Source organism: Psammomys obesus, unplaced genomic scaffold (assembly GCF_907164565.1).
Source record: "Psammomys obesus unplaced genomic scaffold, mPsaObe1.curated_primary_1811, whole genome shotgun sequence".
Taxonomy (NCBI): Eukaryota; Metazoa; Chordata; class Mammalia; order Rodentia; family Muridae; genus Psammomys; species Psammomys obesus.
The window spans coordinates 8,739,240-8,764,756 of record NW_026590663.1 but is presented as its reverse complement, the minus strand read 5'-3'; the positions used below and the strand labels follow the sequence as shown (position 1 = coordinate 8,764,756).

At 50.2% G+C, this 25,517-nt stretch overlaps 1 protein-coding gene across 2 annotated transcripts in view; it reads right to left on the bottom strand.

Annotated features, from left to right (window-relative positions):
• Positions 1–25,517, bottom strand: part of Ahcyl2 (adenosylhomocysteinase like 2) — a gene marked incomplete at its 5' end in the record, with an annotated part of 143,646 nt that overhangs the window by 17,867 nt on the left and 100,262 nt on the right. For both annotated transcript variants that reach the window (XM_055608096.1, XM_055608098.1), the window contains 8 exon segments: positions 2,706–2,794; positions 3,233–3,296; positions 7,376–7,492; positions 9,640–9,746; positions 13,601–13,695; positions 15,283–15,385; positions 21,003–21,103; positions 21,550–21,693. In XM_055608096.1, coding sequence (XP_055464071.1) covers positions 2,706–2,794; positions 3,233–3,296; positions 7,376–7,492; positions 9,640–9,746; positions 13,601–13,695; positions 15,283–15,385; positions 21,003–21,103; positions 21,550–21,693 — 820 coding nt within the window.

The following is a 25,517-nucleotide window of genomic DNA, read 5'->3' as shown; positions in this document are numbered from 1 at the left end:
TGTAGTGCTGGGGACTGAGCCAGGACCTTACCCATGCGGGGCACTTGGCTCCATTCTCAGGCTTTCCCCGTATTCACACGGGTGCTGCGTGGGGTCTTCGCTGGACTCCTCTCTGCTCTCTCACACCCCTGCTTATCCTGCCTTTGGCTGTTAATCATCACTCACATGGCAGGCACATATGCCTCTCGCTCCCAGTGTCGGGAGCTCGGCAAACAAGGCAGAGCCTATCGCTGAGCTACGCCAAGGACTAAACATTCCCCTGGATATCTCAAGGACTCCCTACAAGGGCCCCAACCTTGTCTGAGAATAAGCTCAGCACCCTCTCCACACCCTCCTGTTTTTCTTCTATTTACCCCGAGCAATAGCATAATCCAAGAGTATGAGCCAAGTAAAGTAACCGTTTCTTCCTAATTGAAACTGTGGTCGAGTCTTTGTGATCCTTTTTCTGAGTTCCTGAAGTCTCTTGAATTTATAGCCCCACACAACCTTTTTGGTGTTTTGAGACAGGGTCTGAACTTACTGTGTAGAGCACGCAGCCTCACATTTGAGGCGATTCTCTTGCGGTGTGCGATTGCAGCGGTGTGTGCCACTGTGCCTGCTTTGGCCCCTTTCACCCACACATCCTGGCTTTGCTAAGTTCAGGCCAGCAGCACGTGGCCCATTCTCACTGTCTCTAGGTTACATCTCTCAAAGTCATTTTGCAGAGTGGTTTCCCTAAGTGCAATTTGGAACATACCATTTATGTGCTTAAAATACTTCAGGATAAGAGGTTGTCATGTGACGCTGACCTCGGATATCTCCGCTCCGCAGCTCTATCCCCCGGGAGCTCCCTAACTGCGCTGTGCTGGCCTCTATTTGGAGGCTGTGCGCTTGCTCCTTGCACAGGAAACATACTTGTGTCTACAGTGCCTTGGTCTGTGTCAGGACACTCCTTCCGTGCATGCTGCCCACAGTGCTGGCCACACAGCACAAGGATTACGTGTGCGTGGTTAAAAGCAGGGCCTTGGCCCTCGAGGCTTCTGCTCTCATTGCCCCTGCGCACATGGCCTGGGCCCACAGGAAGGCACTGTTCGTGGCCGTGGGACAGCCTGTGCTGCAGGGCCATCGCGCCCTGCTCAGGTTTCTGTGTGGAGCACACAGTCCTAGGAAGGGGATGGCCCTCGGTTCTGAAGCCACCCACAGAAAGCCAACGACTCTACTGCGGAACTCTGCCTTGGTGCTTCCGGCTGGGCTCTGTGAGTGGCAGGACAGATGGAAAGGCTTTGCTCCAACCTCATTCTATCTCAGTATCCTTCTTCCAGAGGTTTGGTGGTCAACAGTGTACAGAAAACATAAACTATAGAGACACACTACATAAACTTGGACTTTGCAGTAGCTTTTAGTGGCCATGGCACTTTTCACTCGGTAGAAGGTAGAGTTAATTTAGTAACAGTTATCAGTTAGGATCCGTTCTCTGACCACAGCTCTGAGCCCTGTAATATGCTTATGACTTAATGTATGATAGCATCTAAAAATTACTTGAGGTAAGGATGATCGTCTGCATTTTATATTTAGTTGATTATTATTATATTTTAGACAGGGCCTGACTGTGCAGCTCTGGCTGGCCTGGAACTCACTATGTAGACCAGGCTGGTGTTGACTCATCCTTTTGTCTCTGCCTCCCAAGTGCTGGGATTAGAGGTGTGCCCTGCCAGGATCCACATTTGAGAGAGGAAAAAGAAACTTAAAAAAAAAAAATTTAAATTTCCATTTGAACCTCAAGAGTTATAAGAATACTGCCCACATATTCTTCATGAGAATTAGCAGATTTTGCTGCAGATGGTGGCGCACACTTGTAATTCCAGCACTTGGCAGGCAGAGGCAGGCAGAGCTCTGTGAGTTCAAGGACAACCTGGTCTACAAAGTGAGTCCAGGCCAGCCAGGGCTACACAGAGAAACCCTGTCTTGAAACAAGAGTTAGCAGATTTCACTCTTAGCTTAGATTTAACTGGTATTTTCTCAGATTCCCACTGCACACTTTTGGGAGGACAACCACAGAAGTGTTTTTAGTGTAGTAATTACATCAGAAGGTCTCTGACATAGGCAACTGCCTTTCCCTCGTACTCTCCCTCCTGCCAAAGCCTGACCCATGTCCAACCTCAGCATACGCTCGAGCCAGTCTCTGTTCCTCTCTCTTCCTGGCAGGATCTCACTCTGTAGCCCCGGCTGGTGAGACGAAGTCTTACTCTGTAACCAAAGCCTGGAACTCACAGTCTCTCTACCTTAGCTTCAGGAAAGCTAACATTACAGGTATGAACTTAAAAATGTGTGTGTGTGTGTGTGTGTGTGTGTGTGTGTGTGTGTGTGTGTGTATGCGCGCACACTGGTGGAGGTCAGAGGGCAGCTGTGTGAGGCGGAGACTGACTTTAGGGCAGCAGCCAGCACCTGGTCAGGTGAACAAGCCTCTGGGCCTGCCTTTTCAAAGGGGCAGGGATTACATAGGAAAAGAGGCATTAATGGGATATTTGTCCCTCACATCAAAGCATTCCCCGATACTATTTCCACATGAATTCTAAATTTTCACTTTTCTCAGAGCTGAGCTCCTCGCCCTTGCAAGCCAGAAGCTCGGAGTTTGCAAGTTCCCTGGGGACCAGGTAAGCCGTGGCATGGCAGTCCCACAAGGCAGACACGATGGAAAGGAGGGCAGGGCGCCCTTGCATGCTTACCAAGCTTGCAGGGCGCAGATGGGGTCGATCTCGGTCACGTACACAATGGAGCCCATGGCTTTCAGGGCAGCACAGCACCCCTTTCCCACCTGAGCAGGAAAGAAAAGAGCACACACCGCCAAGTCAGGAAAACACGCTTCTCAATGTTTCTGATAAAGGACGCGCACCCTCTTCCCTCCCCACAAAGCAAGTTTGTTGAATAGATTCGTGCTTAGGGAACAGCAAGAAAACAAGTAAGTGTAGTTCATAAACAACCCCCGGCCCCTGCTCAGCACATTCATATGCACGAGAACACCCACATTCGTGACTTATAACCAAAACACGAGCTAAAAGAACACCACAAGCCATGGTGGGGGAACAAGTCAGAAAATCAACCTGAGAAAAACACAAAGCACAAAGAAAGGTGCTTAACTAAAGCCACGTTCTCATCTAAGGCGGCACGTGAGTGTACTTATGCTGCACATAAAACCCTCCAATATTTAAATCAGAAAACACTTCCGACATCCAGCAAGTAAAAGGTTCCTTACCTCTCCATAGCCACAGACCACCACTTGCTTCCCACCAAACATCATATCTGTTGTCCTTTTAAGCCTGAGGGGAACAGAAACAAACCCAAACCATCGTCAGAAAAAAAGTCTTCTGTTTCTACCCGACGCTTGTGCTTTTGTTTTGACTTTTTTTCATTTTTGAGAGAAAGCAATCCCGTATGCATTTTTGTCCATCTACCCAGCTCTAGCTCTACGTGACTTTGCCCCATCTTTAATTTTCCTCTTTCTGGGAGTGCAAAAGGAAGGTATAGATTACCCGGTAGCTTGAAAACACAAGAGCAATGTACACGTTTATATTTTGAATAGCGATGAGGAAAAAGACACAAATACGGAGGAAGTATGAGAGTTGTGGCGTAGTGGAAGCATTACACTAGCTTACGGTTTCAGAGACACCGTAAGCACTCAGCAGTGTTAGAACGGCCAGTGGGTCCCGCACTGACTCAGCAGGGAAAGCACGGGACAGTGGCGCAGAGGCCTTGAGGCCTTCTGCAGCTGATGCGGAGCTGGTACAGTCTACCTTTGTATCTGCTTCTCTAAGGGCTGATCCTTGCGGTCTCAGGGATTTCTGGAAAGAATGTGTAGGAATGAGTTCCATTTTCTCTTTGGCTGCAATGAGATTACTTTTTCTGAGAATCTTGGTCAGGACAAAAGGGTTTCCAGTAAAATCCAGCCTATGTTTGGATACATATTCTCTCCAAACACACGTAAAACTTCCTACTTATTTATCTAGTTAGGCGCTTGCCCCCTCTGGCGCAAAGGGTCTATGATGCCAGAGGAAAGGAAGAACCCATTTTGCTTAAACAGTGATTTGCTAAGTCTGCTCCACTGACAGCTGCATGTACCTTGCTGGAGCTCATCTATACTTGAGCGTGAGGATGCTCGCTCACGGCTGAAGAGTGAGTCTGCTAGGCTACCGCCACTCACAAGTCAGGGTTTGCAGAGCGGTCTCAGGGTGGTCAGCGCAGCAAAGAGAACCGAAACATCTATTTCTGGGCCTCCTTCCTTGGACCACTCTCCTCAGGCTCTTCCTCACCCCTCCCTGGGGAAGCACCCTCTCTTTGGAACTACACACAGCTCCCTCTGCAAATGACAGCCAGGCTATAGCCATGGACGGATTCCAGCTAGGCAGTGAGTTTTCCTGTGAGCTCAGGATCTTCCTCCAGGATGAAGGACAGAAAAAGACTTCATTCAAGGAAGGACTGGCGGGAGCAGTAAGGAGCTGTGGAGGAGTCATGAGAACGAATGCTCTTAACTTCTCTCGGATTCTGCCAGTCCCAGAGTCCTGGACGAGCTGACACCCTACTTTATAGTTTGGAGCTCCTGTGCAATCTCTCTTCTTCCTCAAAGCAGAATCTCAGCACAGCCCAAGCAGGAGTCACAGGGCTTCCCTTGTGGGTGTGATGGAGAATCGTGATGTCAGCATGATGGGACTGAGAACCGCCATGGCACCAAACCTCTGGACATTTCTGTGAGGGGGTTTCAAGGTCAGGTTCACTGGTGTGGGACCCCCAGTGCAGGTGGCCCCACTCCATGGATGGGGTCCTGGACCGTGTAAACCGGAGTGAGGGGGCGCCAGCAGCCACTTCTTTGCTTTCTGCCTGTGGAGGCGACATGATCAGCAGCCTCAAGCTCCTGCTGACACGTTCTGCCGTGATCTGACAGTACCTAATGACCCCGCTGCCATGTTCTGCCGTGATCTGACGGTACCTAGTGACCCCGCTGCCATGTTCTGCCGTGATCTGACGGTACCTAGTGACCCACCCTGAGTGGTTTTCACCAGGTCACTGGCCCTAGCAACGTGTACAGTAACTAGCACAACACGTGACCATCTCAGAGCTGTAGAGGAGTAAACATTAACACTTTCCTCGCGTGGATGTTCCCTTAGCCTCTCCTCTACGCCCCGCTCTTCTCTTTCTGGTTTTGAGACAGGATCATATACAGCACAACCTGGCCTCAGATTTGTTACATAAAGAAGACTAGCCGGAACCACTCGGTTCTCCTCCCCAGCCTCCTGAGTGCTGGGATGACAGACGTGTGCCACCGCGCAGCTTTCTTCCTCTGGGGCAGGCCACTGTCCCGCTCCCTGCTCTCATCCCTGCAGAGGGAACGCCCGCCCTGACCCGCTGCAGCTTTGCATGGCGTGCAGGTTCCAAGGCGCTCTCACCGCTGAGCACTTGGCGCTGCCCTGTCTCTTCATTGTGAGACTAACTCTTGCTCTTCTGCGTGTCTCCTGTAGCTTCTGTACTTTCTGGCTTTAAGAGACTTCTTACCTAAGGAGCCAGCTACGGCTGGGAGGGAGTCTATCCACTTTCTGAGCTAGGAGCTATCTTCGTGCATCTTTTACTATCCTGGTATAGGCCAGCTTTAGCTTCACAGATCTGGCACTTGAAAAGTCTAAAAGACAGTTGTGGGTAGACCCACACTTCAGTGAAATATGTACAAGTTACTATAAATGTGGTCAGACCTGAGTTATCTCTCACAGTGACCCTTACATGCAGACACTCGATGGCTGACTACTGGGCTAAGAACTTATTAAAACGCTCAGTCTAGCCAATACTGTTGACTCCACGTAATATACTTGGTAACAATAGTTACAATGCGCATTGAACATTCCACCACATGGCAACAAAACAAAACAGCAAAAACCTTCCCCAGATTCTAACTTAATCCTAACACTTTCTCTACAGAGGGTTCTAGAGAGACAGGCAAGGCCGCGCTTGGTAGCACAGGCCTGTATTGCCGTGGAAGATTGAAAGAGAAGTGTGCTACTGAGGCCATGGGCTGTGCATCAAGTCCCAGGTCAGCCAGCTCTCCATAGCGAAATACGGCCCCTGACTTTTCTGAAGGATGAAGGTAACACTCAACAGTTCACCTTGTCTCATTTACCCCTTGCACTAACTCTGTGGAGTAGGTCATGAAGCTACCATTTTGCAGATGAGGAGATATGCAGAGGAGAAACAAGGAATGAGGTCAGTGAATAAATAACGGGGTAGCCTCTGAGCTGAGGTGGCCTCATCACCCAAGCCGAGCAGTCAGGTCAGGGGTGCACACTCTTCCTTCATTCTTGCTGTTAACCCGCGTGTGGCAGGCACACTGCACGTGGCGCAGCCGAAGCTACCTTGACGGTTTCCTAGAAAATCACTTGGGGGCTATGATCTGGATCTAGAATGTTCCCAAAGGTTCATGTGATCAAGGTGTGGTCCCCCTGCTAGAGTTACTAAAACACGCTGAGAATATAAGAGCCTAGTGGGAGGCTCCCTACAAACTGGAAACACTCTCTTACAGGCGGAGAGGGGGCGCAGCCCCTCCCTTACTCTCTTCATGCCCCAGTCAGAAGGCAATTGGCTTTGCCTCATCACGTGATCCTATCTAGCCACACGTTGCCCACAGACCAACGCCTCTAAAACCCTGAGCCAAAATCAGGCTCACTTTCGAAATCCGACTACACGTGGGGTCTCCCTGGCAGCAATGAAGGAAAGCCAGAACACAGCAGTGGGGGCGGGGCTGAGCACATCAGCCTGGCAGCCCTCACAGCACAGAGAAAGCAGAAACGCCGCCACAAGTTTCTAGATAGTCAAGAAGTTCCCTGACTGAAACAACATTAAGAACTACATGGTATGTTATGAGAACCATGGCCTGAAACAGAATCACCTGAACCCTCCTTCAAAAATAATCTTTATGCCATTTTAATAACACAAAATACGAACTCTGCTTACCAATAGCACCTAATCGCATTTCTTTTTTAAAATTTTGGTTATCTTTATGTGTACGAGTGCTTTGCCTGCATGTATGTTTGTATATCATGTGTGTGCCTGGTACCTGTGGAGGCCAGAAGAGGGCACCAGGTCCCCAGGGACTGGAACTACAGGCAGTTGTGAGCGGCTATGTGAGGGTGGGAATCAAACAGGCCCTCTGGAAGAGGAGCCAGAGCTCCTAATCACAGCCATCTCTCCAGCCCCATGAAAGAGATTTTCTTGTAATGGTGATAGCAACAGAGCTCTGGCTTACAAGTCCTGGGTGTGATGTGGTGAAACATGAAACAGTTCCAGAAATAACTAAAACCAAAGAAGCTGGAACCTTCAGTCAATAACCTAAGATCACCTCAAGGATAGCAAACATTACCCGTCAAGAATAGATTCGCGGCAACAGTAGAGGTTATCAAATTTCTGTTTAGTGACTGAGTCATTGACATTCATGGCTGGAACACACAGCTTGCCAGCTTTGGACAGTTGGTACAGCCTGGGAATGAGAGAAGGCAAGAAGAATGGAAAACAATGAGACACTGCAACCCAACTGGTTTTATGTCTTATCTCTGAAGCATACTGATGGACATGACCAATTTCATCCTAGAAGACAGATACTGAGAAACAGATTAATTTTTATTTCTGGAGGCTACATATGGCTTTGCAATAAAGCTCACATTCAAAAAATCATGTAGACAAAATCTTTTATCCAACTAAATTTCCAGATCTTAAAGGAAAAATTTAGAGTACATATAAATATTTTCATTTTTATTTTTAAAGACTGAGACTTCTGTTTTGAGATAGGGTCTTACTGTGGAGTCCTGGCTGGCTTGGAAGTCACTATGCAGACCAGGCTGGCCTTGAACTCAAGAGATCCACTGGCCTCTGCTGGCATCAAAGGCATGCATCACCAGGCCCACTGCAAGACCGAGACTGTAAACATGTATGAGTGCTTACTTGAATGCATGTATGTGTAACGCATGGGTTCCTGGCGCCTGTGGAGGCCTGAAGAGGGTGTTGGAGATGCCAGGGGGATGCTGGGGTCCACGCCTGAGTCCTGTGCAAAGGTAGCAAGAGCTCTCAGAGCACTGAGCACTCTCTCCCACCACCATATACATTTTTATGGCTTTTACTGGGGTCGGAGCAGTGGCTCAGTGGTTGGCAGCGTGTTTCTGCTCTGCCAGGAGGCCATGTTGGTCCTATCAACTTGCTTACTCTCCAGCTTCAGGAAGTCTACCCCTCATCTGGTCTCCATGGTCACCCAAAACACAGCACACACTCACATAAATACAAAAACACAGTAAAAATATCTTAAAAAGAACTAATTTTAGAAATACTGAACTAATTTTAAAATAGTGGCACAATCCCACTACTTTGAGGTACCGACTTTGACTCTTTTAAAGATGCATTTATTTACTATGTACACAGGGCTCTGACTACACGGGCACCTGTACGCTGGCTCTCTCCGCAGACGGCTGTGAGCTGCGGTGTGGGTGTGGGGATTGAACTCGGGGCCTCTGCAAGAGCAGCCGGCGCTCTTCTGAGCCATCCCTCCAGCCCCCTAACGACTCTGACTTTTCAATAGTTTCAAATTCGTAACAACATACAAACCCATCCATCGCAAAGCTACACATACACAAGTTCAAAAACTAAGTCCGTTAGAAATAAGCAGTATTTGTTTTATTAAAAATTCACCCCTGGGGCTGGCGGCTGCACAGTGGGTGAAGGCTCCCGCCAAGGCTGGCAATGAGTTCAATCCAAGGAGCCCATGGGCTGGAAAGACTAAGTTCCACAGCCCTCCTTTCCTGTGTCCACGCCTGTGACGAGCAAGTATGTGAGCGTGTGGGCACACACACACACAATTTAAATATGTACCCATTCTACGAACACAGACGCATGCTGTAAACTATGTGTGTTTGGTTTGTCCATTTGTTTGTTTGATGTGCACTGGTGTTTTCCCTGCACGGATGTCTGTGTGAAGGTGTTGGGTCTCCTGGAACTGGAGTTACAGACACTTGTAAGCTGCCATGTGTGTGCTGAGAATTGAACCTGGGTCCTCTGGAAGAGCAGCCAGTGCTCTTAACAGCGAAGCCGTCTCTCCATCCCCAAGCTATAGTTTTATGTATTAAGAAAAGATTAGAAAATATTAAAGTGGCCATGCTGGCTTGTTCAAATGGATTTCCCTAAAAGTTCTTTTTCAGACTTTCAATTCCTTATGGGTGAATAAGACTAACAGAAATGATTTCAATGTTATCCAAGGAATCACTGCTCCCTTGTGATGGGACCCAAAGCCCTTGCTGTCTGTGAGACCTGGCGCTGTGAGGGCAAAGGTTTTGTCTACCGTGGGTCTCTAGCACAGAGCAGGACCTGGCTCACTGTAATAGCTCAATGAATATTTACTGAATGAATTAAACTTGTGCCAAAAGAGCAAGGAGCCAGTGTATCGATCAGAAGAAAACACGAGGACGCTACTCGCTTCTCCATCTGAGCGCTCACGGTTTCAGGTTTGCAGTCTGTGTCCTTAGTGTCCAGGCGACAGCCCTCACCTCACGGACAGCTCCATTTGTAGCACAAGTGAATGTGTTCTACAGGCCTGTGAGTCAGAGTGTGCACCCGAGGCTCCCGAGGACGGCTAAGCCTCACCTGTGGACCCCAGTCACGCTCTCCTCCACGATGCCTTTGATCTTCTTAAACATGTTGGGGTACTTTTTATAAATCCAGTGAGTGAGATCCCCTCCATCATCCAGGATCTGCAACACAAGTGTCAGAATGCTACTTGTCTTGCTGAAGCTTCAGACAGAGCCTGTGAGGTCATCTATCCCAACTCCTGATCACCAAAGTACAGAGATGCAACATTCCCACTTTGTGATGCAAAGGAGCTTGAAACCAGAGTTAACACAATTCCTACCAAATGACAGTCACTATATTCAGAGAAAAGAGCAGGGGAGAAGGGCCAGCTCCCAGTCGCTCAGGCAGATGACCCTGCCACAGATCTACTTTATCAGCCCACAGTTTTCTGATGGAGAGAAAGCTCAGGAGGCCACCAAGACCTCTCCTCTAGTTCCAGAGTGCACTGTGGATCTTCAGAAAACTCCGCTCTAAGCGCTGATTTTAGCACTTTAAGGTTTAGCTTACATAAGAGGACAGATAATTAGTCTCCCTCTCTGAACAATGGCTCTGAAAGCTGAAGTTGTTACTTCTCACGAAGCATGGGCACTCTTCCCCAGTGGATCAGGCAGCGCTGGCGGTTCTGCCCAGCTCCACCTCGCACTCTGCCTTAGCCAGATTAAAAATAGCTGGGACCCGTGCAGCATGCAGGTGTGCAGGCGTGCGTCTCGACAGCTCGTCACTACCTCCGCATGGGACTGGAGAAACACCAGGCTGAGCCCACTCCAGCTGCCACCGGCAGGGAAGCCTCTGCAGGGGGCATCAGGACTTCTCCAGTCCTGGAACACCACCACACAAGTCCGTCACCCTCTGCTGGCATTTCTTTTTAACTTCCAGTGTATCAGCACTACAAGGACTACAAAACGCCACCCCAAATCCCAGGGCACACAAAACGCCCAACCTCAGGCCTGTCATCTAACCTGCTGCTTGAGCTCCCACCATTAATCCATCTTGTCTGACTCAATCAAATCTTGCTTGAGGGTAGGGACCAAGGTAGGACTCTCTTTAAGAACTCTTAGCCTTGCTACACACCTACAAACCAATGTCACCAAGAAATCCAAAAGAGAGGTTAAGGGTACAGGTCAAAGGTATCACTCCTCTCCCTGGCCCCCTAAAAGGCTAGGGAGACAGTTTAGCTAGTGAAGTGCTTGCCTTACAAACAGGAGGACCTGAGTTCAAGCCCCAGCCCCACACAGAAAGCCAGGCATGGCGCTGCAAAGTCTGAAAGCAGCCAGCGAGGCGGGGGAGCAGTCCAGCTTGCCCGTGGAGTGCTAGGTGGCGGAGGCCCCGTCTCAGCGCACAGAAGGCTGCTGAGGAGAGCAGCCTCCCGGCCTCACAGCTGTGCGCACACATTTATGGCCTCCAACTCTCCCCACACAAAGGAACAAACCAGTCGCCCTCCGCTGCCCTGTGCAGGGATTCCAGGAGTTCCCCTTGCTGCCAGTGACCCTCCACACGAGGAGGAACAAACAGGGAGTAGTTGGAAACTCTGTGCCAAGTCCCGGTACGCTCGTGTATGTCTTCCTTTATTATTTATTTTTGAGACAGTTTCACGTAGCCCAGGATGGAGGATGGCCTTGAACTCACTGTGTGTCTGAAGATACTGAACTCCTGTGTGTGTGTGTGTGTGTAGCACACTTGTACACGTATGTACAGAAGCCGGAGATCTGTGCTGAGCAGCTTCCTCTATCACTCTCTACCTTAACATTTTTTGTTAATGTTTTTGTTTTTTGAGACTTTTATTTTCGATGTGTGGTGATCTGCGTGAAAATGCTCCCCCACTGGCTCATGGAGGGCGGCACTATTTGAGAGGTTACACCTGTGGCCTTGCTGGAGCAAGTGTGTCACTGTGGTGGGCTTTAAGGCTTCAGAAGCTCAGGTCAGGCCCGGCCTCTCTTCCTGTGGCCTGCAGATCACTTAGCTCGCCGGCCCGCTCCCCCATGATGGTAACGGAGGGAGCCAGCCCAGGAGATGCTTTCCTTATGGAGTCGCCGTGGCAGGGGTCTGTCGGAGCAGCAGGCACCAGCGCAGGATGGCAGGTGGGGTGCCTCGCGTGTATGTGCATGCGTGCACACCACATTTGCTCGCTGCCTGTGAAGACCAGAGGAGGGCAACAGAACCCTGCAGCTAGTTACAGACGGCTGTGAGCGGCCATGTGGGTGCTCGGAACCAAACTTGGAGCCTCTCCAAGATCAACAAGTACTCTTTATTATTTAGTCATTTAGTTAGTGTTTTGGGACAGGTTTCTCTGTGTGGCCTCGCTTTGTAGACCAGGCTGGCCTTGAACTCAGAGATCCGCCTGCCTCAGCCTCGAGGGCTGGGACTACAGGTGGGTGCTACCACACTTGGCTCAACAAGCGCTCTTGACTGCTGAACCAACTCTCCAGCTCCACCTTCCGCCGTGCCTTCTGAGACAGGCGTCTTAGCCTGGAGCTGACTGGATCAGCCTGGCTGAGGACCCTAACTCAGGTCCCGGGTCTGGGCGGCAGCCTTTACCAGGGAACCATCTCTCCAGCCTGACCTGCGAGTCTTGATCCTCCTGCTGGGAGCTTAGGTGTGCATGGCCATGGCTACCTCACACAGTGCTGGGGTCAGAGCCAGGGCCTCGTTCGCGCCAGCAAACACTGCCAGTTGAGCTATGTCTCCGTGCTACTTTCCCTTCGTACAAAGGTATCTGGCACAGGCCAGGAGCTGCTATTTATAGGAGTTATTTAATGACTAAAGCCTAGAAACTCCCTGTGCTGTCCTACTGCACAAAGTCAGAAATTTCTTGGCCTCGGATACCCTCCTCTTCCTGAGGTTGTACCGTAAGGAAAAGTGCTAGGTCTCGGCCAACGACCCCTGTTTTGTGAGGCCACAACTACCTTGACCCTTGCAACTGTCTTCACTACCTTCTAGCAGCTGTGCAGACTAAAGGCTCTCTGGGTACAATACACAATCTCTGTGTTCATGACTATGAAATTAGATTTAAAGCCAAGAGATATGCACCCCCTCCCTTCCCTCAAGCTAGTACTTGGTGTCATGTGACCTGGACCACAGCTTCAGCAGAACCGCTTCTCTGCTGGGCACCAATGATGCCTACTGCAATTTCTCTCTTTTTCTCTTCCTTTTTCTTTTTTAGCTGATTCTCTAATTTCTTAATAATAATGAAGAAATGTTGGTAAAGCAAGAAATGTATCAGATTTTTGTGCATATATGTATATTTAAAAAGTGTAAAACCAGGGCTTCGAGCATGCCGACCAGGGCTCTCCCACTGAGCTCAGCCCTACATTTAAATTTTTTAAAAATTCTTTGGTGCTGAGGCCTAAACCTAGAGCTTTATGCATGTTGAAGGCTCTGCCACAGAGCTACACCCACAGCCCCTCAGACTGGATCCTTTAAACAATGATGCAAAAATGAAGTAGAAATGAAATCTTACGAGAGAGAGAGAGAAGACATTGCACTTGAAAGTGCTCCAAGCACCCTAAGCACTCAGTATAGGAGTCCAGAAAGCTCAGTGCCTCAGGAGCCGAAGGCGGCCATGCCTTCCCATGTTTGTTTGTTGGTGCTGATGGTGACTGTTAGGGAGCAACTGTGAGCAGCAGCCGGGGACAGAAACGTGCCACCTCCGCATTTAGCCAGGCATGTGAACAGTGAGCAGCAGGAGGAGACAGAAACGTGCCACCTCTGCATTTAGGCAGGCACGTGTGAACGCTGGCTGGCTCTTGAGTGTCACTGACACATGCAAGTGCCTCCAGGTTGGCCTCAAACCCGTGACCTGCTCGTGTCAGCTTCCTGAGGGTAGGGATCCAGACGCACACCCGCCCTGAGGAATTGAGGAGTTTGGTGTCTAGCGGTGTCCTATGCACACTCACTGGGCTTGGCTGGACATCCTCACCCGCGCCATCTTTCCCGTATCGTGCCCGCCCCTTGCGCTGCAGTAGCCAGTGTGACCCACCATGTTCGGCTGCCAGCCCTCCACGTTCACACATCTGTCGATGCACCACCAGAAGTCATCTTCCGACTCTCCCTTCCAGGCAAAGACGGGGAACCCTGAGGGTGACAGAGGGAATCCATTAACATGGACGGCAAATCCCGCCCGGGCCAGACTTCCTCACTTTGCTGTGTTTATGGACTAACTTCTTCCCCGGTCAAGTCCGTCCGTCTCCCTGTAGTGGCTACTCTGCTCTTCCCGGCTCAGGAAAGGACAAGAACGAGGCGGGAGCTGCTGACAATGGGGGCAGCAGGGAAAGGCGAAGCGCCAGGGGCGCTTGGTCCTTCAGGCTGCCAGTCTCCTCATGTCCCAGACCCCTTGCTCCTTCTGGGACAGCTCACTGGAGAAAGCTGTCACTCTTGTCTAGTGACACGCTTGCTCAAGACTTCAGCTGAGCACCTCGTCCACCTTGCAGCAGCTTAGCTTAGCTGGTGCGAGCACAGCAGCCTGAACTCGGCTAACGCCATCATTATGACTGAGGGAACGTACAGTTACTTATTTTTGCAGTGTTGGGGAATGAAGTTGGGCTCACAGAGTATACTAAGTAAGTGCTCTCCACGAACTTCACCCCAGCCCTAATCATTCATTCATTCATTCATTCATTCATTCAGGTCATTTTGAGATATCTCCCCATGGAGTCCAGGCCAGCCTCAAACTTCTGGTCATTCTCATGCCTCAGCCTTCTGAGGGCTGGGATTGTAAGTGTGAGCCATGATCCCCAACTTTCTTTTTAAAATTTTTTATTTTAAGACAAGATTCACTAAGTTTCCCAAGAAGTCTTGAACTATTATTCTCTGGCCTCAACCTTCCTAGAAGCCAGGATGACAGGAATACGCCTGGTCTTGAATATGGGTTTATAATCAGTTGTGGCATTTTGTCAAACTGGTCTTTTATTATCATTTATAAACTTTCTGAGAGCAAAGACATTTCTCATTATTTCTTAAGAGTCAATAGTCATTTGCTAGAAAAGAGAAAGAAGTGAATGCTTACGTAGAGTTGACTGGATACACATTTAACACTTGCATAACTTTCTATCATATACAAGCAGTAGATTTTTGTAAATAAGTTAAAGAACTGAGGAAATGCCCTGAGCGCTAGTAAAAGGAGAGGGACATGTGTTCCGCAGGGATTTCTCATCTCCTAAGAGCTCAGAAGCAGTGCTGGCACCCAGATCTGGGGGCAGGGCTACTCAGCGGGAAAACAGAAGGCTGGCAGAACCCGAACTTCCCTTTCTTTTGTCCTTCAAACCTTAGCGGATACCGTGGTCACGTACGCTCGCAGGCCGCTCTCTGCCCCTGCTGAAGCGGACTGCACATTAACGCAGGGCCGGCCGCTGAGTGGACTGCAGAGCCGCACACTGCAGCTCAGGCAGATGATGTTGCCTTAGCGGGAGGGGTGCTCACTGGCTGGCTACTAGCGAGCCAAAGCCAGTGATGACTAGAAATCAGACGGTGGCAGCTACCTGCCAGCCCTAAGAGGCAGGGCTAACTAGATCACGTCTGACAGAATTCCCAAAGGAAGCAGGCTCAGCAGTCAGAAGTCAGCAGTCAGGGCCCTTTCTTCAGAGGCAGCTGCCTCTCTGTCAGCCTTCCTTAAGGCTTCCTAAGGAGCACTGGAGCTCCCTGAAGCTCTGCCCTCGCTCTTACCGCTTTCGGCGAGGGCGGCGGCCACCTCGTTGAGCGTGGAGTAGATGTTGCAGGCCGCCCACCGGCACTGGGCCCCCAGGGCGCCCAGCGTCTCCATGAGCACCTGTGGACGGAGGGAGGGAGGCGACAAACAGGCCTGCTCAGACAGCTGCTCAACACATGCTTCACCTTTGCTTTATTTCCAGACAGGGTCTCTGGTAACCCAGGCAACCCTGTCCTTATGTCCCCTCCCTAAGTGCCACCACTCAGGACCAAGTCTTATCTTTGATGATATGGTATACACCAAGTTGTGTCTTATAAAACGTCTTCAGTATTTTCAACACGGGGCAGAGAAGCAGGTCCATTAGGACTCTATATTTTCCCCAGTAAGATTTAATTATGAGTTTCAGAGAAAAAAATACTTTAAAATCAAAATACACACATCCAGCTCTGCTTCTACTCAGGATACAGAAGGCAAGAGTTCCAGCATGAAAAGCCAGGTAGGGCCAGGGATGCAGCTCAGCTGGTAGAGTCCTCACCATGTATACAAGAAGCCCCAGGTTGACTAGATTCCCAGCCCTAATCAAACCAGGTTGCTGTGGATGTAAACATGTTCTGGTCCCAAGTGTGGGATGTGGGCCTGATTCAGATGGTCCACAGCAGCAGACCGTTTTCCTTGTGTGGGCTCTGAGAGGAGCTCCTGGCCAGCTACAGATAGATTAAATCTGAGGACTCTGGAGAGAGAATAAATGCCAGAGCCCAGAGAATGTTGGGGAGCTCTGAGAAAGAACAAGGCTGCTGCTGCGTCTCCCTTGCAACTTCCAGTTGCTTTTGTGAGACAAGAAGTTGGAGATCTCCTGAAACGAGGATTGGACTGGCTCCAAGGAACCTGATGACCCTGACCAGCAGGAAGCAGCTAAGAGAACTTCCTCCCCTCTACCACTAACCCTTTCTCCTACCTCGTGTTGGATGTTGGAAAGGAGTGAGGTGGAGAAGGGAGAAAGAGCTATAAGAAACATAAATAAAGGAGTTTTTAAAGAGTACGCCAACACCAGGCACAGTGGCACCAAGTCTGGAATCCCAGCACTGGGTAAGCGGAGGGAAGATAACCAGAATATTCAAGGCTGTCCTCGAAAGTTTGAGGTCAGTGTGGAGTAGGAGACCCCGATGTGGACTATTGGTTTGTTTTCGGCAAAGCACAGGTGGAAAAGGTAGCTGCGTTTGTAAGGTTGAGAAAAATTAGCTAACATGTAAATTAAAGGCCAAATGTAAGGAGAACTGTGTAATTTGGAATTTCCTGTTGCTCCGACTAGACACAAGATTTCCCACTCACAGGCAAGCTCCGCTCCGGGAGCCTGCCCAGTCCTCACAGGGAAAACTAGAGTCAGGGGCTGACGCCACCACACTAGCCTCTCCTGGGAGGCAAAGGCCTTGAGTGACAGGGCGTAGTACTGAAGCCTGGGATGAGGGTCAGAGACTCACTCACTGCTCATGGAGAGGAAAGCAGAGCTGGAGGGCCAAAAAGGCCTAGGGTGGGTCACTTTTATAATAAGAAAGATCCTCTCTTTCCACAAAAGACAAGAGAATATCTTCTGCTAGACCTACTAAAAGAAAGAAAGTGGCCGTTACAGAAAGCAATAGGGACACTAGGAAAGTCCTGCCCTCAGAGGCCCGCTTAGTCCTGGCTGGATCAGAAGATTGGCGACTCTCACTTGCTTTCACCAAGAAGGCTTGCCCTAGCACACCGAGACAGTCCACAGGTAGGGCAGGCTCCTGAGGAGTGCCCCATCCGTGGCACGCTGGTGTGCAGCAGCTGAGAGCTGAGGATGAACCAGGAAACACCAGGGCTGCTCTTCAGGAACTTGGAGGCAGCCTGGGTAAGCTGCAGCATGCATCGCCGCCCAGGAAATGTGAAGCCGACCTCACGCAACACAGCCAAGGTGCCCTGCCGCTCATGACACCAACGGACTAAGAAACCAAAGACTTTCCAGATGTGAAAACAAAAGTTGGTAGTGATTTGCTTAGCATGCTTGCAGCACTGGATTGGTCTTTAGCCCTACGTAAGTCAGGTATGGTGGCACATGCCTGTAACCCCCGCAGAACTGAAGTTCATGGTCATCCTCAGCTACATGCCAAGTTCACCTTCAAGGGCAGTAGGCTGCACTGAGACTGTCTCAAAAACTAAAACAATGAAAACCATGATTGACAGCAGATCCTTCTGTGAACAAGAGATAAGAATATTCACAAGCAGGGAAGTTAGCACAGAGATGGGAACTGGAGAGACAAGTAAACACAAAGGCCAGAAACAAACATACATAATTTAGTGGAAAAGCATATATGGTGCGGAGACTCCCTATAAGAGTCTTTCCAGAACGGGCCCTCTGAAGTCAACTCGAAGACAGCAGAACAGATTACAAAGTAAAATGCAAACTGAAAGGAGAGCAGGAAAACAAAACCAAAGCCAAGAAGCAGGGCAGACCTCCCGAGATGAGCGGGACGCTGTCAGACACGACACATGTCACCAACGTCCCCAAGTAGAGATGGAGAGAGCAGAGCAAAAGAAGTCCATTCAGAGCTGGTGAATGGACACGTTCCCGGATGAGGAGGGTCCGGGACAACATCTGAGGTGGGCGAGACCCTCAGAGAGCGGCCTCAAGTCCCTAGAAAGGCCTGGCTCCAAGGTGAGGGAGGGCAGGAGTGGGCAGGAGCGCAGCATCACAGAGCAGAACAAGGAAACGCTCGAGGAAAGGACAAAGAAGGGCCGGAGACAATAAACGCAAACCTCGCAAGCACGAGGGCCCAGGCTCGGTCTCCAGAATGCGCTTGTAAAACAAAGCAAAGCAAAGCTGAGGACAGCAGAGCCCTGAAGCCTGGTGACGGGCTAGCCTTGCCTACTTGGAGAGCACCAGGATAGTGAAGTGACCCTGTTTCAAAACTCAAGCTGGTGACTCTTAGGGAAAATGACGTCTGATGAAGTTCTCTGTCCTCTACACACATGTGCACATACAGGCAACTGTGAGCACACACACACAAAGTGGGGTGGAGAGATGTCACTTTAGGTAAAGTGCAAGGATGTCAGCACACACTTAAAGGCTGGCAAGGAGGAGTGTCCCTGTAGTCCCAGCACTGGGAGGCAGAGCAGAAAGGCTGACGCTTGCTAACAGACAGACAGCTAGTCAAGCCAGATCAGTAAGCTCTAGGTTCAGTGAAATTTTACCTCAAAGGACACACACAGAGAACACACACACACACACACAGAGAACACACACACACACACACACACACACACACACACACATTTTTAGAAATTTAAAAAATAAGCCACAGAAGCCACATTTGGGGATTCTTTTGGCCAAACTGAGGATAAAATAAGCATCAAAATATTGAAAATAATATATTATAACTCATTAAATAAGATGAGGAAACAATGGGTCTCCTATTCTTCTTTATAATGGGAAGCATGGAAGAAACGCTGAGGGAATGTCCAGGAATTCTGGCACAACTGTGAGCTTAACAAACCCTGAGAACACACACTCAAGCGCTCAGCGGCGGTGTGGCACACGCTTACAACCCAGCCCTCAGGAAGCAGGGGGGGGGGTAGTGAGGAGGCAGCTGGGGCCACCCAGGCTGCTTTGGGTTATATAGGTAGTGAGACACCTACAAAATTTAAGACAAGGAACCAGCAAGATGGGTTGATCAAGCAAGAGGGTGCAGCGCCTGCTGCCAAGCCTAAAGAGGGCGAGGATGCCCCGGAGGCCACCAACACAGAGCTGAGAGCCGATCCCTGCTCCTTTGCAGGAGCAAGCTCTCTTCGCTGCTGAGCCATCTCTTGACTTTAATTTTCTTATCATTTAGAAGAGGCAGCAGAGAAGTTAGGTTGGAAGAACTGTGGAGGTGCACCTGGATTAGGAAATGAGTAACTACATCCTAGAAGGGTGTGGGAGACTCTTCCTCCCTCCCCCCTCCTCGCCTTCGTTTGGGAGGGGCAGGGTCTTATGTAACCCAGTGCCCCAGGCTGGCCACCAGCCAGCTCACTATGTGGTGGAGGATGGCCCCAGAATGTCTGTTCTTGCCTCGGCCTCCTCAGAGCTGGATCACAGGCATGTACCTTCATGTTGGCCTCATATGGTGCTGGGGATCAAACCCAGGGCTTTGTGGTGCTAGGTAAGCATGCTCCTAACTCAGCTGCATCTCTAGTCCTCAGCCTTTGTATTTCTATATTATATAGGGGTAATATTTGAATATTCTATAATTATCAAGAACATATAATTAGAAAAATTATAGAGATTAAAAACAAAAAGAAAACTCCTTTAGGATAAAGAAAAAATTAGGGTGAAAATAATAAAACGATAGTTAAATTGGTAAACTAATAATGATTAATTCGTTCAGGGAGGCCCACAGGGTGCTGCTGCTCAGTTAGATAAAACTTAGCCGCAGTAAGTAGAGAAGCACTTCTTACTTTAGGCTTCCACACTGAATCTCCTGTGAGAGGCCCAGGAAAGGTTTAAGCATGTTTCTGCCTCAATTCAGTAGCCTGTAGCTCCAAAAAGAAATGACGTTTTAATTATTGTATCAATTTTAGGAATTCAGGGTTCTCGTGTCCTCGGAGAGCACGTGACTCAGCAAGGTCTTGGAGGAGATGCAGACGCTCTCCCGTCTCATGGAGAGTCACTGTCTGCCCTCCACTAACAATGTGACTGTGGAAGTGTGTGCTGGCGAGAGCCTCCTTCAAGTTGACGGGTGTGCTGGGGAGGCGCTCAGGGACAGCATGCCTGTGCGGTCTGAGGCCCTGGGTGCCGGCTCCAGCACTGAGGAGACGGACAAAGCAAGCTAACTAGCTAACTAAGTAGCTAGTTAACCACCTCCCTACCTACCTAACGGGTGTGGTACTAACTAGCTAGCTAAGCAGCTAACTGGGCACGGTGCCCCGAGGAAGGAGGGGCAGGAAGATCAGGTGTCTGATCAACAGCAGCTTCTCCTCCACACAGCAAGTCCAGCCTGAGCTTGGGAGGCCTGTCTCGGGAGGAGAGGGAGATAAAGACAACAGAAGGCTGGAGACACAGTGGGAACACGCCTGCCATGTGAGCACAGGGGCCTGAGTTCTCATCAGCACACCCGGGGAACGCTGGGCAGCCCCGGCGCGCCTCTGGGAGCTCAGGGTGGCCCGTGGCCTGCCCTGCAGCTCCTCAGCAAGGCGTCCCCACCGAGGAGAGCAGAAGAAGCAGTCCTTCTTTTCGCAGCTGCTCTTGGTGACTAGGCAGCTGTAAGCCCTGTTCTCTCAGCTTGAGGGTAAAGTAGGCAAACTCTGGAGACAGCTCCCCAAAGGTCACAGTGAGGTAAAACAGGTCCCCACCCATGCCCACAGCCTGCCTCCCGGATGGACTCTAGCAACACAATGTACGACATCTGTGCTGAGGTCAGTGTCCTCTTCCTGGCCGCTGAAGGCAGCTCTGCGGGAAGCCTGCCTCGGGGAGGACACCGGCCAGGCTGAGACGGGGAAGATGCGACTCTCCTGCTCAACTGACACACGCACGTTCTCATGGAGCTGCGCTTTCCTAGCTATATGACCCTGGACAAGTTACCCAAGCATCCTGGGCCTCAGGTTCCTTGTTTGCAGAGTGGAAAAGGAATACCTGTCTACATAGCATTCCGTGGATTAAAGAAATAATGCCGTTAGCCTGGTGCTGGCCGGCTGCAAGCAGGTGCAATTATTCACCGGTATTGACAGGAACAGAACTCACAGCGGTCTGAGCAGTGATGTGGGTGCAGCCCACAATCTTGGCTCCAGCTAGAGGCTTTTCTCCTTGGGCTCTCTTCCTCAAAGCCATCAGGGCAGGCATCTCTGAAAAGGCCCGACACAGAATATTAAGCAGAGGGGGTAAGGGTTAAGGAACAGACATAAAAACGGCTCAGGCAAGCTCCCCGGTCAGCTGTTAGCTGGTGTTCTGAACGTTCTCTGCGACTCTTGCAGAGACAAACGCTCCCAGTTTCAGCCTCCAGTGCCCATCCTTCTCATGCAGGGTTTCCTCCAGAACCGGCAGAGCTCAGTCCCGCAGTGTTTGCTAAGCCCAGGCTCTTCCACATGTTTGTCAGGAGGAGACATGCGGCCTCACAGCTACAATCCCAGCACTGGGAGGCTGACAGAGAACTGTCTCAAATGCGAGGTCGGCCTCAGCCAGTGACTCGGTTCAGGTTAATAAGCAAAAACTATGGTCTAGACAGGCCGGCTGGCCCAGGATCATTACCATGACAAAAGGACAGGCAGAAAAAAGGCATGTGTTCTGTTACCCTGCTCAGCAATTTCGATCTCTCTGCGCCCAAACTCAGCCTGCTTGATGTTCTTGACGCAGAAGTCGCTGCTCCCCTTGGAGTTCTTCTGCTGCTTGTCCCTGGGGGACGTCTCGTCGTCAGAGCTGTCCGTGTAGGAAGCGGCTGCAACACAGAGGCCGAGACCAGTGTCAGGAAAGGACGGCTTCTGCCAGCACGCCAGCACAGCGCTGCGCCACTCCTCGTGGCCTGGGCCAGGCACACTTGCAGCTCAGAAAGAGCGAGCCGAGAGGGCTGCACAGGCACTCTCTCTCCGCAGCGCTCATCTGGAAGCTAGCACTGGCTCTGTCTGCGGGGCACGGGCGGGTACACGGCACATGGATGTGTGTCAGGTTGTCCTGTGAGAGCCACAGGCTAAAGTTCCTAAGCAAGGCAGCTATTGACCGAAGGGTTCCTAGTTACCACGACCCCTGCCCGCTGCTTAGAGGCCTGAAGTCATTGGCTTTGTGGTACAATAACCACACAGATAAGACCTAAAAAGGAACTCATGGGAAAGCAATTAAGAGCTACACAAAAGGAGTCTGTCTGACATAACAGCGCTGTGTCTCTCAGCACTGGCTCCGATGAGGCGGAACTATTTTTGCAGACCCAATTAGACACTGACAATGAACAAGTCAACGTGTTATCCTCCTCACGGCCTCCGTAAGAAGGGGCCCTCAGCATTCCAGGCTCCCTAAGGAGCAGAGAAATACCCTGACGAGTCAGTGGCAGCACCCTACCGCAGAGGCTCTCGACCTCCCCAATGCAGCAGGCGACCCTTTAACTCGGTCCCGCACCTTGTGGCCGCCCCGACCATAAAATTAGGCTCGCTGCTACTTCCTAACTGTGATTTTGCTGCTGTTATGAATTACGGTGTGAATATCTGACATTTCCGATGATCTCAGGTGAGCCCTGTGAAAGGCTGGCACACTGACCCACAGCCTGAGGGTGAAGGCCACCCTTGACTGTGGCCAGCAGACAGTTATTGCCGAATTCACAGCCTTCAAAGAGAGCTTTTCAGTTTTCAGATCTGCCAGTCATTTGCTCCATGATCAGAAGCTCTTTCTTTCTTGATTTCTAACAGAGGGTAGTTCTTCATAATCCCCGCAGTTTCGGGAGAAGGGAGGGCATAAAACATGGCCCGGAGAGAATTTGCACCTCTCAGAGCACTTAGCACCAGAGAGAACCGCAAAAGCCCAGCGCGCCTGTGGGCCTGCTCTGAGCCACTCAAGTCTAGCGCATTAAAGCATTTCTGGGATTTCTTAGCAGAGGGTCTGTCCAGGTCGGGGGGGGAGGGGGGTTACACTGGAAAGGCAAGTCTGACCTTGCCCAATTAATCAGGCACAGCGGGACACACCATGGGGTGAGGGGGCTGAGGCTCTCCCTCTCTCTGGAAAACTGCTTTTGAGCAAAGTCCTACATGAAGGCACAGGAATGAGTGTGCACAGCAGGGGAGGTGAAGGAATTAGTAAACTCCAAAGGGACTTTTGTTCTTACACGGAACTAATCTGTATAAAAACTTTCTGGTTCCCCTCCTAGGGTAAAGGAGCTCAAAGTACTTTTGGCAACGGAGCCGAAAACGGCTTTCTGGGTTTGTCTGTTTCATCAGTCAGTATTCTGATGGAGCTAAGGAGTTCCAGGCTTACGGGACCATGCTTCCAGCACCCAAGAGAAAAGACGACAGCAGCTTCCCAGTCCTGACCCAAACCCACAAGGAACCTGAATTTGAAAAAAAGAGTACATTCAGAATATTCTGAAGTGTCAAATCTTTTTTCCAGAATCTGGATGATTTTTCTGTCTCTAGTGGCACACACTAACCAGCAAGACAAGGCATGTGCTCAGGTGACAGAGGCAGGAAGATCAGCAGTTCGAGGCCAGCTTGGGCTATAGTTGGAACCATGTCTCAAGCCTGAAAAACAAAAGAGAGAATAAGGAGGCCAGGTATGACAGCGGACACGGGTGGTCCCAGCATTGGGAGGCATGCGGCTGTCTGGTGGTCAGCCGAGAGGTTGAGGCTGGGGTCTTCCTCTACCCTCACCAGCACCCTGTCCTAAGCTTTGTCAGCTCTCAGGGTTGACTCAGGAGGAGGAAAGCAAACTAACACAGACAAAACAATATTCCCTCAAGAAAAGCGCTCCATTTTAACAGTTTTGGTTTGGTTTGCTTGTCTTTGAGACTGGGCCGGCCTTAAACTGGCAGCGATTCTCCTGCCTTTTGTCTCCCAAGTGCTGGGAATAAAGGTGAGCGCCACAACAGCTGGGCTCCAGTTTCTGCTTGGGCTTTTGTTTTCAATTTAAAGAACAAAATGGTTACGTCACTTCCTTATTTTAAAGCTGAGAAAACTAATATTTTGCTTTCTCTTCCACAGGGTCTCCTGCGTAGCCTTGGCTGTCTTACAAATATCTACCTGCCTCTGCCCTCGGGTGTGGAGGCACGTGCCCCACGTTTGTCCAGCTTTAATTTAAGGTGGTCAGCCAATGCTTTCTCCCCTGAAGTCTTTTAGACCGAGCTATGGTTGTTAAGTGCAAAAGGCAGCAACTGTCTGCACTGTACTGTCACGTGGCTGCAACAATGCCTGGCAAGACAAGCCCGTGAACTCGGCATGCATCTGTTTGGTTTTGAACACACTCATTTTCGCCACTTTTTTTTTTTTTTTTTTTTTTTTTTGGATAATTAGCACTACGAAGTCCAGGGTAATCTGCATGGGCTGGCCTTGAATTTGCCTGCTACCGTCTTCTGACATTGCTAAATATTTTGCACTCATCCGCACACTCTGATGCTGTCCTTGGCAGTGAGCAAGTGGCGCAGCGCGGGTGGCGCGGCGGTGAGCAGAGCCGCCCCCCCCACGGAACAGAGCCACCGCCCACTGCAGAGGCTCGCTCCATTCCCAGCTCGGCAGGGCAGGGTCGGCTCTCAGCTGTCTGAACATAAGGCGGGGAGGACAGCAGGCCCCCCCCCACAGGCTCACCTCTCACCGTACCACCGCCCACACAGAGTTCACACTGAGGTAGTCCCTAAAACGGTTCAGTTCCTGGGCAGAAAATAGCACGACCTAAGAGTACACCGTAATTTGACTATGGGATGTTCTCGTTAGATTTTCGAGAACCAAGACAGTTTGATGAGTCACTGACACACAGTGCACCCGGTCCACACACATGCTTGCACACGGCCCTGCTTTTTCCCAGCACCTATGAGGCTCTGCGGCCTGTCAGGAGGCAGGCAGGCAGGATCCCCACTGAACGAGCCCTATGAAACTAAAGTCAGGTGACTCCTCGTGAGCCCAATCTATCTATCTGATAATGGAAGTAACGGTGGGACCCGTGCTTGAATATGAACGGACTGCACTAATGAATGACTTGGGAAATAGGTGAGAAGTTATGTTAGCAGCTCGGCACAACAAAATTTTATTATTTGAAAAAAAAAAATCTAAAAACCTCCTAAATTTCTAAGTGCTGTTAAGTAAAACACTTCATCTGTAGCCAATTCACTCATCAGAGACAACATTTTAAAACTGTTATCACTAAGAATGGCCTAAATCTGAAGAAACGGTTGTTCTGCTCATTTGCTTTTAAGAGTTTTACTGCTTAGGAGAAGATTTTCTGAATTTAAAAAGTGCTTCCAGGCTGCAGAAGCATGTAGACCTGTGACGGCCAGCCTTGTCTACACAGCAAGCTCTAGACAGCCAAGGAATGCGGAGGCAGCCTTCAAAACAACCAGCCAACCAGCCAACCAAACACCAACCAACCAACCAACCAACCAACCAACCAACCAACCAACCAACAATGAATATGGAGGTGGCCTCCAAACCAACCAACCACCCAACCAACCAACCAACCAACCAACCAACAATGAATATGGAGGTGGCCTCCAAACCAACCAACCACCCAACCAACCAACCAACCAACCAACCAACAATGAATATGGAGGTGGCCTCCAAACCAACCAACCAC